A 12,541-nucleotide genomic window follows, 5' to 3' on the forward strand; every position below is an offset into this window, starting at 1 on the left:
TAAGCGATTTTCATTTCATTTTTCTTTTAAAGAGACTGAAACTCTACCATAAATACTTTCACCTTAATCACACATCAGGCAAGACTAAGTTATTGAACGCTGTTACCTTCACACAGTTAGAGAACATTACAGATGCAAGAGTAAAATTTCCTGTCCGTGTTTTAATACATTTCATAATTGGCTTGGTCCAAGAATCAGTTGCTGAACAGGTAAATTATAGTCCATAGTTATGTATACGTTAAATTGGAGCCGAAATAATTGTACTTGTACCTTCACCATGAACGGCATCATTCAAATCAAGTTCATCAGCTGAAAAAATAAGGGGATAAGTTAGCAGAATTTTTGAAAATTCACAAATGTTCACTCAAGTGATCAGAGCACAAAAAATATGAACAAAAATGCACTAAAGTTAATAGGTACACAACTTCCTCCCGCCAGACTGCGCTTATAATGTTTAAGGTCAGTATGAACGTATGTGCATTTTTCTCAAGAAAGCGTGCCAAAGTGGCTCCTTTCTGGACAACTATTGGGTCTAGCAAAGGTACCCAAGGGAAGGGAACCATGTTAGTTTAACCTTGTTATGACCAACAGGGAGGGAGTTGAATAAAGAAAGAGCCAATCATCCTACCTCACCCGGGTTTGTAACAATTTGGGGGTATCCCAGTTACAAAATCGAAGGGGTCTCGTCTGGATCAACAGCTTTTGGGGAACCTCACCTGGAGGTAGCAAGAACCAAATACTTTACAACAGGGAACTAAAGTCAATAGATGTTACTGCACCTGATGATGGAGCGATGCTCCGAAAGCTAGTGATTCCAAATAAAACTGTTGGACTTTAACCTGTGCCCACCCCAGTCCAAAGCCGGCATCTCCACATCATGGCACTTTAAAAAGCGTGGGGTGGGCTGGAGAAATTGGAAATGCGTTCGAAGCAGAGGAAAATACAGCACCACAATGGAAAGTAGGGCAGTGGGGGGAAAAAAAAAAGAGTAATGGGGGCAAGCCATTCAGCTGTTTGAACATTCAATGATATTATGGTGCATTTATACCTCAATCTCACATCCCTCTATCCATTACTTAAAAATATATGGATTTCTGTCCTTAACGCTTCAAGTGGTCCCACATCCACAATGAGGGGGGAGGTGACTTTGTCCGGATAAGTCGGAGTCAGAGACTCGGGCACAAATGTAAAATGGAGCAATGGACAGCCTTTAGACAAATTATTCAGGTACATTTCGACCATGGGATATTGGAAGGGCAGCCAAAGTCAGAATTCCCTGGATGACGAGGGAGCTGTAGGATGAAGCAGGAAAGGGGGGGGGGGAAGATATGACAGAGTAAGGAGCAGGTTGCTGTAGCAAAGAGCTGGCACAAACCTAAATCAACCAAATGATTCCCTCCTGCGCTGTAACATCCTGGAAGAAGTTTTTTTTAAAATAAAAAGTCCAACTGTTGAGACATTAACAACTGCTGTCAATTGGGATTTAGTAGGCAGTTCAGGTGTTTTGCATGCGCCGGTGTAGACTCGATGGGCCAAAGGGCCTCTTCTGCGTTGTAGTTGTCGGTGATTGATCATGCCTTTCTTTTTTAGATCTTGAGTAATCAGCTGAGCATTAGCTTCACGGATGTTTCTCGCTGCTAAATTATTTGCTTTTCCATCACCGCCACCACATTCCACCCACCACCAGACAGTGCCAAAAGCTAAAATATGATTCAAGTGTAAACAGTTTCAAATTCTGAGGGTTGAGCACTTTGGATTTGTCTGACATTTTCTGACCAATTCCCTTTTACTTTAAAATTCTCAAGTTAACTCCAGCGAAGACAGGGAACAGAGATAACATGTCACAAAGTTCATTAAAGCTCCCCGAAATGTTCACGTAATCTGGATCTGTTCGTGAGGCAATTGCAGAATTTGATCGCTTTGCGATATTGAAAGAACATAACCCTCAAGTTTGTCAAATTGATTTACTGTGATCTGTATAGCAAGTCTACTAGCACTTGATGCAATCGCTGCCTGAACTACTAACTGCACTTCGAAAATACCATATTTCTTTAATTTCATCATTGACAGTCAGTTTTTATAAAATCCACCATCTTTGATACGCATTAGTCAAAAATTACACTTCTCCTACGGAGAGGTTCAATCCGGGCTCTGGGTCACGGTCTGTGTGGGGTTTGCACATTCTCCCCATGTTTGCGTGGGTTACCCCCACAACCCAAAGATGTGCAGGCTAGGTGGATTGGCCAGGCTAAATTGCCCCTTAATTGGAAAAATGAATTGGGTACTCTAAATTTATAGAGAAAAAAAATAAATCACACTTCTCCCTTACTGGGAAGCTTGTGATATCAAAAATGTGACTCACAGGAATAGTTTCTTGAATGAACTAAAGGAAAAATAAATGCTCACAGGCAGACCATGCTTCTCATAGAGTCATAGAGTTATACAGCATGGAACCAGGCCCTTTGGCCCAGCTTGTCCATGCCGCCCAGTGTCGATCACTAGCTAGCCTCACTTGCCTGCATTTGACCCATATCCCTCTATACCCACCCTGCCCATGTAACTGTCAAACGGGTTTTTAAAGGACTATAAATTGTAATAGCCAGGGAGATCCGCACAGATAGTCAAACGAAAACAAGATGTAAGGGTCAACATGTCTTAATCTGCCGTTGCTGCCCCACAATTAGCAGGTGTTCATCAGCTCCAGGTTACTTGCTGCTCCTGTCACAGCACCACAGTCAGGCTATTAACACCTCGATAGAGGGAGAAGCCCTCAGCAGCTGCATTGTGAAAGAAGGAACTCTCTTAGTGGCTATTACAATGATAAAGCTACTGCCTTCACAAATACCAAATAAATGAACTGAAGGATTCATAAATCTTTTCACTGCTTCTACGGGTGCTTCTCTGGGACATTATTCGGTGATTAGAGTACCCAATTCTTTTTTCCCCCCAATTAAGTGGCAATTTAGTGTGGCCAATCCACCTATCCTACACATCTTTTTGTGTGGTGGGGGGTGAGACCCACGCAGACAAGGGGATTCAGTGATAAATAAAATAGGCATTTCTAAACATTATCCGTCTACCTGCACATATTTTTCTTTTCTACCTCCAGCAACCAAAACTGAAGAAAAGAGATTTATATTTTAACCTCCTGAGTCCAGAACTCAGGAGGCCTCAAAGACCTTTGCCGCTAAATGAAGTACTCGCCGTTATAATGTATGGAACACAGCTGCCAATTCTTCCACAGTGATCTCCCGTGAAAGGCAGAGATAAACAACCAGATCACCTCTCAAACTGATGTTGGCCGGTATTTGCCAAGATATCCCAGGTCGTCTCGGAGTAGTGCCAATGGATCTTTTGCACGCACTCAAGAGAATAGATGGGACCTTAGAGTAACATCTCATCTGAAGGATGACAACATTCTCAATGCTGCAGTGTCAGTCTGGATTACGTGTTCCCTGGAGCGGGAACCGAACCTATGACACCTTTGTCATGCAAGCGAGAGGATCAGCAACGCACAGGTTTCACTCAATTAGGCCAATGTGGCAGTCATTATGCAGACGGTAACATCCCACTAACATAATTAATGATGGTTGTAGCTCTTTTGGGTTGCTGATGGAGGGAAAAACCACAGGCTGGGAAAATAGATTTCTTTCCCTTTTTCTTTCGCCTTTGAACCGGGCCACGGTAGCATTGTGGATAGCACAATGGCTTCACAGCTCCAGGGTCCCAGGTTCGATTCCGGCTTGGGTCACTGTCTGTGCGGAGTCTGCACATCCTCCCCGTGTGTGCGTGGGTTTCCTCCGGGTGCTCCAGTTTCCTCCACAGTCCAAAGATGTGCAGGTTAGGTGGATTGGCCATGCTAAATTGCCCTTAGTGTCCAAAATTGCCCTTAGTGTTGGGTGGGGTTACTGGGTTATGGGGATAGGGTGGAGGTGTTGAACTTGGGTAGGGTGCTCTTTCCAAGAGCCGGTGCAGACTCGATGGGCCGAATGGCCTCCTTCTGCACTGCAAATTCTATGATCTATGATCCTAAACATCCACGGGAACTACCGGCACAGTAGACTTGGTTCAACATCTCATGCCACAGATGGTTCCAACAGCCACACTCCCTCACAGCTGCACCAGGATGCCTGACGTAACTATGTGCTTAAGCCCAGGGAGTGAAGCTAACTGCAGTGGGTCAACTTCTTCCATACAAATGAAAGGAACTGCTTGGCAAAATGTCAGGGTGGATACACAGTGGAACGTTTGCCTGAGTCAGGAGGCTGGGAGTTCACGATCTTCCTTCCAGAGAATAGAGCACAAGGGCTAGGCCGACACAGCAAAGAGTGCGGAGCTGAGAGAGTGCTGCTTTGTCAGCACTGCCCCGGCCCTTTGGGTGGACACAAGAGGCTCTGTAGCATTATTTTAACAACAGCGGGAAATCTCCCATCTCCTGACTTAGTCCCGATCCAACATTAGCATCCCAATAACTTCACTTTATGGAGGCTTGCTGTCCACAAATTGGCTGCTTGGATTCCGACATCACTAAAGTGACTATGATATCATAGAATTTACAGTGCAGAAGGAGGTCATTTGGCCCCTCGAGTCTGCACCAGCCCTCGGAAAGAGCACCCCAGCTCCACCCTATCCCAGTAACCCCACCTAATCTTTTTTGGACACTAAGGGCAATTTATCCTGGCCAATCCACCTAACCTGCACATCTTTGGATTGTGGGAGGAAACCGGAGCACCTGGAGGAAACCCACGCAGACACAGGAAGAACATGCAGACTCCGCGCAGGCAGTGACCCAAGCCAGGAATCGAACCTGGGGTTGGAGCGGTGAAGCAACTGTGCTAACCACTGTGCTACCGTGCTGCCCTGGATATAAAACTATTTCACCGACCATAAAATAATTGGGACTATCTGATGTCTTGTCCCCAATACATGTTTTTCTTTACACGAAAAAGGAATATAGATGAATCTTGCGTTACTGATGCCTTAAACGTGAATCATGAACACTTACGACTGCTATTTGGTTTCTTTGGAAGCACGGGGTCTTTGGGATCACGAAAATCCAAATCTACAGAATAAACACAAATGCAGTGAGACAAATGTAAATGTAAGCTGCTGGGATGAAGAAAAAGTCAGTAAACAGAAATAGTAACGTCATTAAGAACAAACAACAGATGAGTTTTAGGTACCTGGGGGTGCAGGTGGCTAGAAGCTGGGGGGGGGGCCTGCATAAGCTTAACTTGACGAGGCTGGTGGAACAAATGGAGGAGTTCAAAAGGTGGGATATGCTACCGCTCTCCCTGGCGGGTAGGGTACAGTCCATTAAAATGACGGTGCTCCCGAGGTTTCTGTTTTTGTTTCAGTGCCTCCCCATCCTGATCCCAAAGGCCTTTTTTAAAAACAGGTTTACAGGAGTATCATGGGGTTCGTGTGGGCTAAGAAGATCCTCCCCTCCCCCCGAGGGTGAGAAGGTGTTTTTGGAGGGGGGGGGGGGGTTGTAAGAGTTTGTAGACGGCGTCCTGTGTGGGCACGAGCCTGGTGCGCTGGCGACGGCACTGCTGCCGCTCCCTCCGATGAGGTACATTACGGGCCCGGTGGTGGCGGCGACCCTTAAAATTTGGGGGCAATGGAGACGTCACACAGGGGAGGTGGGGGCCTCGGTGTGGTCCCCGATACACGAGAACCATGGGTTTGCCCCAGGGAGAAATGATGGGGTGTTCCGGAGCTGGTATAGGGTGGGTATTCGGAGGTTTGGGGACCTGTTCATTGACGGGAGGTTTGCGAGCCTTAGGGAATTCGAGGAGAAATTCGGGCTCCCCCCCCCCGGAAACACCTTCCGATATATGCAGGTTAGGGCGTTTGTTAGGCGTCAGGTGGTGGAGTTCCCGCTGCTGCCGGCGCCCAGGGTTCAGGATAGGGTGTTGTCGGGAGTGTGGGTCGAAGAGGGTAGGGTTTTATCAATTTACCAGTTGATACAGGAGGAGGAGGAGGCCTCGGTGGAGGAGTTAAAAGGTAAGTGGGAGGAGGAACTGGGGGAGGAGATCAATGAGGATACGTGGTCGACTGCCTTGGGAAGAGTGAATGCTTCCTCCTCTTGTGCCAGGCTTAGCCTGATACAATTTAAGGTACTGCACAGGGCACATATGACCGGGGCAAGGCTGAGCCGGTTCTTTGGGAGTGAGGATAGGTGTGTGAGATGTTCGGGGGATTCTGCAAACCATACCCACATGTTCTGGGCATGCCCAGCGTTAGAGGAGTTCTGGAGGGGTGTAGCGAGGACGCTATCAAAAGTGGTTAACTCCAGGGTTAAGCCAAGTTGGGGGCTTGCAATATTTGGGGTGTCAGAAGAGCCGGGAGTGCAGGGGGCGAAAGAGGTCGGTATCCGGGCCTTCGTGCCCCTGCTAGCCCAGCAAAGGATTCTGCTTCAGCGGAAGGTTGCGGAGGCCCCCAAGCGCGGAATCTTGGATTAACGACATGGCAGGGTTTATTAAATTGGAGAAGATGAGATTTGCCTTAAGGGGATCTGTGCAGATGTTCTTCAGGCGGTGGCAACCGTTCCTAGACTTCCTGGCGGAGCGTTAGGGGATGGTCAGTAGCAGCAGCAACCCGGGGTTGGGGGGGGGGGGGGGAGGGGTGTTTGTCTATGTTTGGTTGGGGATCTATTATTGTTGATTGGTTATTGTTCATTGTACATTGCATTGTTTAGTTGTTTATTTATTTTCGCTGTTTTCATTGCTTTGTTTTGGGGGTGGGGGTGGGGGGGTTTGTTTTTTTCTTCTGTTTCTATTTTTCTTTTCTGTTATTTATGATGTAAAAATTTCGAATAAAAATATTTACAAAAAAAAACAAACAACAGTAGAAGCAAGTTACACCCTTGCTGTGAACGCAGATTCAAAACAATGCCCGGTGCAGAGTTGGTCGGACTCCTCTGCCATTAGCCTCGAATACCCCTAGCCTGGGAGGGTAGGGGGAAGGAAGCATCGTTCCCCGTTTCTGAAATCTATCCAGTGACCCTCGATGGTGTGTCCAGTTTGGTCAAGAATTGGAACATTCTAAGCTGTGATGCCTTCAAGGAGAAGCAGGAGCTTTTTTTGTAATATTGTTCAGAGATGTGGCCAGGTTGTATTATTGCCCACCATGAATTAATTTTGCGAGGATGTTTGGGTTCAGAGGATTTTTTTTTTAAAATTCTATGGAATAAGGGGATATGGGGACATGAAGAGAATGGGGTGGATGATCACTGTGACTTTATTGAATAATGAAGCTGGCTTGAGGAGTGGTCTGGCCTTATTGTTAGGTATGTAGCCTTGGAATAACTGCAGGCATGGATTTATAAAGGGGAGAGCCTGTTCAACAAAGTGGACTGGTGCTGCAGATGTTGATTAGATAGAGGAAGAGGAACTCAGCACAATACAACTTGGATTTCCAAAAAAGACTTTGGCAGGTTCCAAATGAGACCGCGCAATGCTTTTTTTTTTAAATAACGAAACTGGGCAAAAAATGGGTCTACATGATAAATAGGATTAAACAGTTCAGACAATGTTTACCAGACTAATACCCGAAATGTAAAAGCAAATTACTGCGGAATCCGAAACAAAAAATTTGATTTGATTTATTGTCACCGAAATGCAGTGAAAAGTATTTTTCTGCGGCCAAGGGAACTTACACAGTACGTGCATAGTAGCCAAAAAAAAGAATAATCGACAGAGTACATTGCCAAATGGTACATCGACAAACAAAGTGATGGGTTACAGTGCGGAACAAGGGGCTAAACAATTTGTCAAAGCTTTGACAAAGAGGTTATCCAGACTGGAAACGTCAGCTCTCTCCACAGATGCTGTCAGACCTGCTGAGAACATCCAGGATTTTCTGTTATTGTTTCCGATACATGGAATGGGTGTATCGTTTTGGGGAGGAAAGATTGGATGGGCCTTGCTTGTATCCGCTGGAGCTCAAAAGAGAAAAGAGGCAACTTGATTGCAACATGCAAAGATCCCGAGGGGTCTTGAACCAGGGGCCACGGTTTAAAAATAAGGGGGTAGCCCATTTAAGTCGGAGATGAGGCAAAATAGAGGATCGTGAGTCTTTGACTATTGTTAACCTGAAGAAGGAGCCGTGCTCCGAAAGCTCGTGTTTGAAACAAACCTGTTGGACTTTAACCTGGTGTTGTAAGACTTCTTACTGTGCTCACCCCGGCATCTCCACATCATGACTATTGTTAAGGCAGTGGTGGATAGATTCTTGGTAAGCAAGGGGGTGATAGGTTATCAGGGGTGCGGGATTCAGATTTGAGATCATCAGATCAGCCATGATCTTAATAAATGGCCATGATGTGGAGATGCCGGCGTTGAACTGGGATGAGCACAGTAAGAAGTCTTGCAACACCAGGTTGAAGTCCAACAGGTTTGTTTCAAACACCAGCTTTCTGAGCGCTGCTCCTTCCTCAGGTGCCATTAATAAATGGCAGAGCAGGCTCGAGGGGCTGAATGACCAACTTTTGCTCCTTGTTCACGTGTTTAGATGATTCAATAGCAAACTGCAACTACTTCTTGAGGGATGTGCAACGGAAAAGTGTAAATGGGGGAAAAAATTGGCACAAACCACTGTCGAGCAGGAATGGATGCTTGAATCCCTATTTCATAGGGACAAAAACCAGCTGTTACTTAGTACAACTTGCAAATTCACTAAAGAAAGATAAGAGAATGCAACAGTGATAGAAGATGCAGCTAATAATTTGTAACGCGTTTTGATACATGTGCAATTGGATGGATGTAAAACTTTGAAATGAAATGAGTTGCATGTTGGTTGAAAAATAAGCAGCATTCAAATCACATTGTTAACTCTAAATAATTCTAAAATTAATGCAATAGTGTCAGCACCAACAGGTCCAAAATAGGCAACAAGGACAACGTTATTCAACTGCTAATTAACGTTGGAGATAATACTGAAAATGATACTCCTTCAAGAATAGATTGTGATCCGTTTGGTTCAGAATCTAATCAAAAAAACATTCTAATGCCTTTGAATTAATCTATTCTGTAGAACAATGGGTGGAATTCTCCATTTGAGAGACTTCAGTGCTGACTCCGGGACTGAATCGCCCATGTTCTACAGTTCCGAAAGCGGGGCCAGTCCGGGAACCATTTCGGACACCTTACTAGGCTAGCACCGGTGCCACATGGAACCAGTGCCATTCCAATGCATGTTGGCATTCGATCCAACAGGATCGGCACTGGAGATCCTGACAAGCAGCAGCAGCTGTATAGAAGCACTCCCCACACCCTCCTCCCAGCCAAAAAAGATGTCACCCCCCACTCACCACCGCCCCGCCCCCCCCCCTTCCCCCAAAGCTCTGGCAGATGCCCCTAGCCAGTACACTATAGCAATGTTGGACACTGTTAGTACCCCCTCACTCTCTCCCTCAGCAACCGATTCCCAATTTTTAATACCACAAGTGAACCTCGCCGCAAGTAATTCCGCCTGGTGGAGGCAGAGCATTGCGGGCCCTTCAACGCTATACCAACGGCCCTTGCTGTACAATTTGTATGCCCACACCACACGCAGAGTGGAATGCATTTACACAGCTGTCATCACGTCCCACGATTCCGGCGTTGCTCGGATGGAGAATCCCACCCAATATTTCTAATTAAATTATTACAGTGCAAAAAGGCATAAAAATGACTTACCAACATCAGGAAAATTAGGATCCACACCTGCACAAGAAAGGAATGTGCAATTAGAATATAGTGTTGAACACTCTCAAATACATCTGCAGAATATAGTGAGGTAATCTAAATTGTTCAATTTATGTTTTTGAGGCAGACCCCATCTCAAAATAGAAATTGAATTGGAAATGCAACTCAAAAGGGAAGCAGAATAGGTAAACACAAATAAACCTTCCCAGTCACAAGGAAATCAGGAGCAAGCGGAGGTTGGAAAATTGAAACTGAAACCTTTGGTGAAAGATATAAAAAGGGCACAGATCAGTCCAAGCTGCTCAGCAGCAGTTGTTGAGTCCATTGGAGCAGAACAGACAAGCCGAACGTGGCATAAGAAAAGACTAGATTCAGAAGCTGAGAATTAGAGAAGTTTCTGCAAGGTGTCTCCATCACTTGAACAAAACAGTAAGAAGTCTTCCAACACCAGGTTAAAGCCAAAAGGCGTGTTTCAAATCACTAGCTTTCGGAGCACTGCTCCTTCCTCAGGTGAATGAAAAGGTATGTTCCAGAATTATATAGATCCTGGTTTAAAATACATACAGGAATTGTGTCTATGAAAGCTGTAATTAAGGTATCAGAAAAGAGGGAGGTAATCATTAATTCCAATTACTCACTTTAGTTGCACATGAAGGATTAATGGCACATTCTTTATATTCTGGGCGGTTCGGGCAGCACGGTGGCGCAGTGGTTAGCACTGCTGCCTCAGGATGCCGCGGTCTCAGATTCAATCCCGGCCCTGGGTCACTGTCCATGTGGAGTTTGCACATACTCCTCGTGTCTGCGTGGGTCTCACCCCCACAACCCAAACAGATGTGCAGGGTAGGTGAATTGGCCATGCTAAATTGCCCCCCTTAATTGGGAAAAAAAAGAATCGAGTACTCTAAATTTATTGTTTTTTTTAAAATATTCTGGGTTGTTACCTGGGGTATAGATAATTTGAAGGAGTGTATATAGTCCTAGCTTAACTTGTCATGTGACATCTTAGTGGGATATAGATTATGTAATTAATGGGAGGAGCCCATTAACCTGAAGCAAGTAACCGGTTTTGTTATCTGCAGTTTTGCATTCCGATATATGATTTTAAGTGCAACAGCAGTTTTGCCAAATGCTGTTCGGTTGAGCACAAGTGTACTGGGGCTGCTCTTGAAAGGCCAAAAGTATCTACACAGCTAAGCAAGTAACCTGCTTTGTTATCTTTATTTATAAGTGCCATTTGAACTGTATTGGGTTGCTTAATTGGAATTAGTGGCAGGTGTAGATAGTGCATTCAGGTTTTCCCCTTTTGTTTGAGGACTGATAATTGTAAAGCTATTTCTTTGATGTTAATGCGGTTAATCAGGTGTACAAATTAAAAATTGTTTGCACATAAATGATACTGATTGGAGTGATGTATCCTTTCCTCATTTCTACAAATTTGAAAAGTTGTTTGGGGGTCTCGTCCAGTATCCTAACATAAGGCTAACTAACATTTCAAGTAAAATGGAAAATAATTAATGCAGGCTCCGTAATGGCTTGGTGTCCCACCTTCTCAACCTTACCCATTGATGGAGGTCTGGTGATCCTCAGATTGAATCACCACCAGTCAGCTTTTCCCCTCAAAAGGGAAAAGCAGCCTATGGTCATCAGGAATTATGGTGACTTTAACATACCGACGTATTGAGTGACCCCTCTCCTCTCAAACATTTATAACCTTGCATTTCACTTGCTACAGTACTTCCTTTCCAGCAAGTTCCTGCAAACAGAGCCAATATAAAAATGGCCATCCAAGCATTTTCTGACAGTGTTAACCATGGAATAGTGTTAAACCGTCAGCAAGAACACCACTCATCAGATACCATTAAGGGAGCCTTGACATCTGGTTGAACCACTACAAAGGAAAATAGGGATTTCCCAGAACCCTGAAACCTAGAGGGAACAATAACAATGGGCGGGATTCGCCAATCCCGCAGCAGAGCGTCCACGGCATCGTAAACGCCGTTGCGTTTTACGACGACGTGAACAGGCCATCCCAGTACTAATTCTGGCCCCTACAGGAGTGGCCCGGCCACATCGGATGCACCCTCCCCCGGGGTCGGACCCTCCCCCGGGGTCGGACACCCCCCCCCCCCCCCCCCCTCAGGCCGCCACCTGACCCTTCCATGCCGAGGTCCCACTGGCCCAGAGCAGGTTAGAACGGCGCCGGCAGGACTCGGCTCTTTTCTTACATCTGCTCTGCCCATCCAGGCCAGAGAATTGGCGGGCCGGCTGCGTAGAGCGGCCCGTGGCAATTCTCCGCTCTGTGGAGAACCGCGTGCTGGCGCCGGGGCGGTGTGGCCCGTGCACGGGGATTCTCCGGCCCGGCCCAGGACTGGGAGAATCCCGCCCAATATTCCCAACTGTACGAAAACTGTACCGAGTAGCTATGGGAAGTCTCCAGTACCACTGTAAAGGGTTAAGTTCTGTGATATTTCTGACGAGTGGAAGATATTAGGAATATTGGACTTTAAAGCATTGGTCAACTGGAGGGTTAAATCCCTGTGGCTAGTGTGTTTGATTGCAATAGTCATGTTTTTTTTAAATAATTCTTTTTTTCAGGGCCTGGGTGCGTTTAGCAGCCAGGTGAAATTAAAAAAGGAATGTGTCTTTCAGTTTCGACTAACGGACTGTGGTTTGACTGGGAAAGTCCCTGGGGAGTTCAGGTGCTTGGCAGCCTGCAGAGATTATTTGTTTTTCAGCTTGGGGAGAGGTCATTGCTGGGTTCAGCCAAGGAATGCAGAGAGAAATTTTGAAAAGCTTTAGAGAAGTAGGGTTGTTTGAAGCAAGCTTTGGAGAGGAGAGTTGAATTTTGA

The 12,541-nt window shown here is 45.7% G+C and overlaps 1 protein-coding gene across 2 annotated transcripts in view; it reads right to left on the reverse strand.

The window, feature by feature from the left end:
- The window catches only part of cd99 (CD99 molecule), a 79,997-nt gene that overhangs the window by 24,409 nt on the left and 43,047 nt on the right, over positions 1 to 12,541 (reverse strand). For both annotated transcript variants that reach the window (XM_038818297.1, XM_038818296.1), the window contains 3 exons: positions 9,681 to 9,707; positions 5,006 to 5,062; positions 271 to 309 (listed from right to left, as the gene is read on the reverse strand). In XM_038818297.1, coding sequence (XP_038674225.1) covers positions 271 to 309; positions 5,006 to 5,062; positions 9,681 to 9,707 — 123 coding nt within the window. The remainder of the gene's footprint in view (positions 1 to 270; positions 310 to 5,005; positions 5,063 to 9,680; positions 9,708 to 12,541) is intronic.

This window comes from Scyliorhinus canicula, chromosome 14, assembly GCF_902713615.1.
Source record: "Scyliorhinus canicula chromosome 14, sScyCan1.1, whole genome shotgun sequence".
Lineage (NCBI taxonomy): Eukaryota > Metazoa > Chordata > Chondrichthyes > Carcharhiniformes > Scyliorhinidae > Scyliorhinus > Scyliorhinus canicula.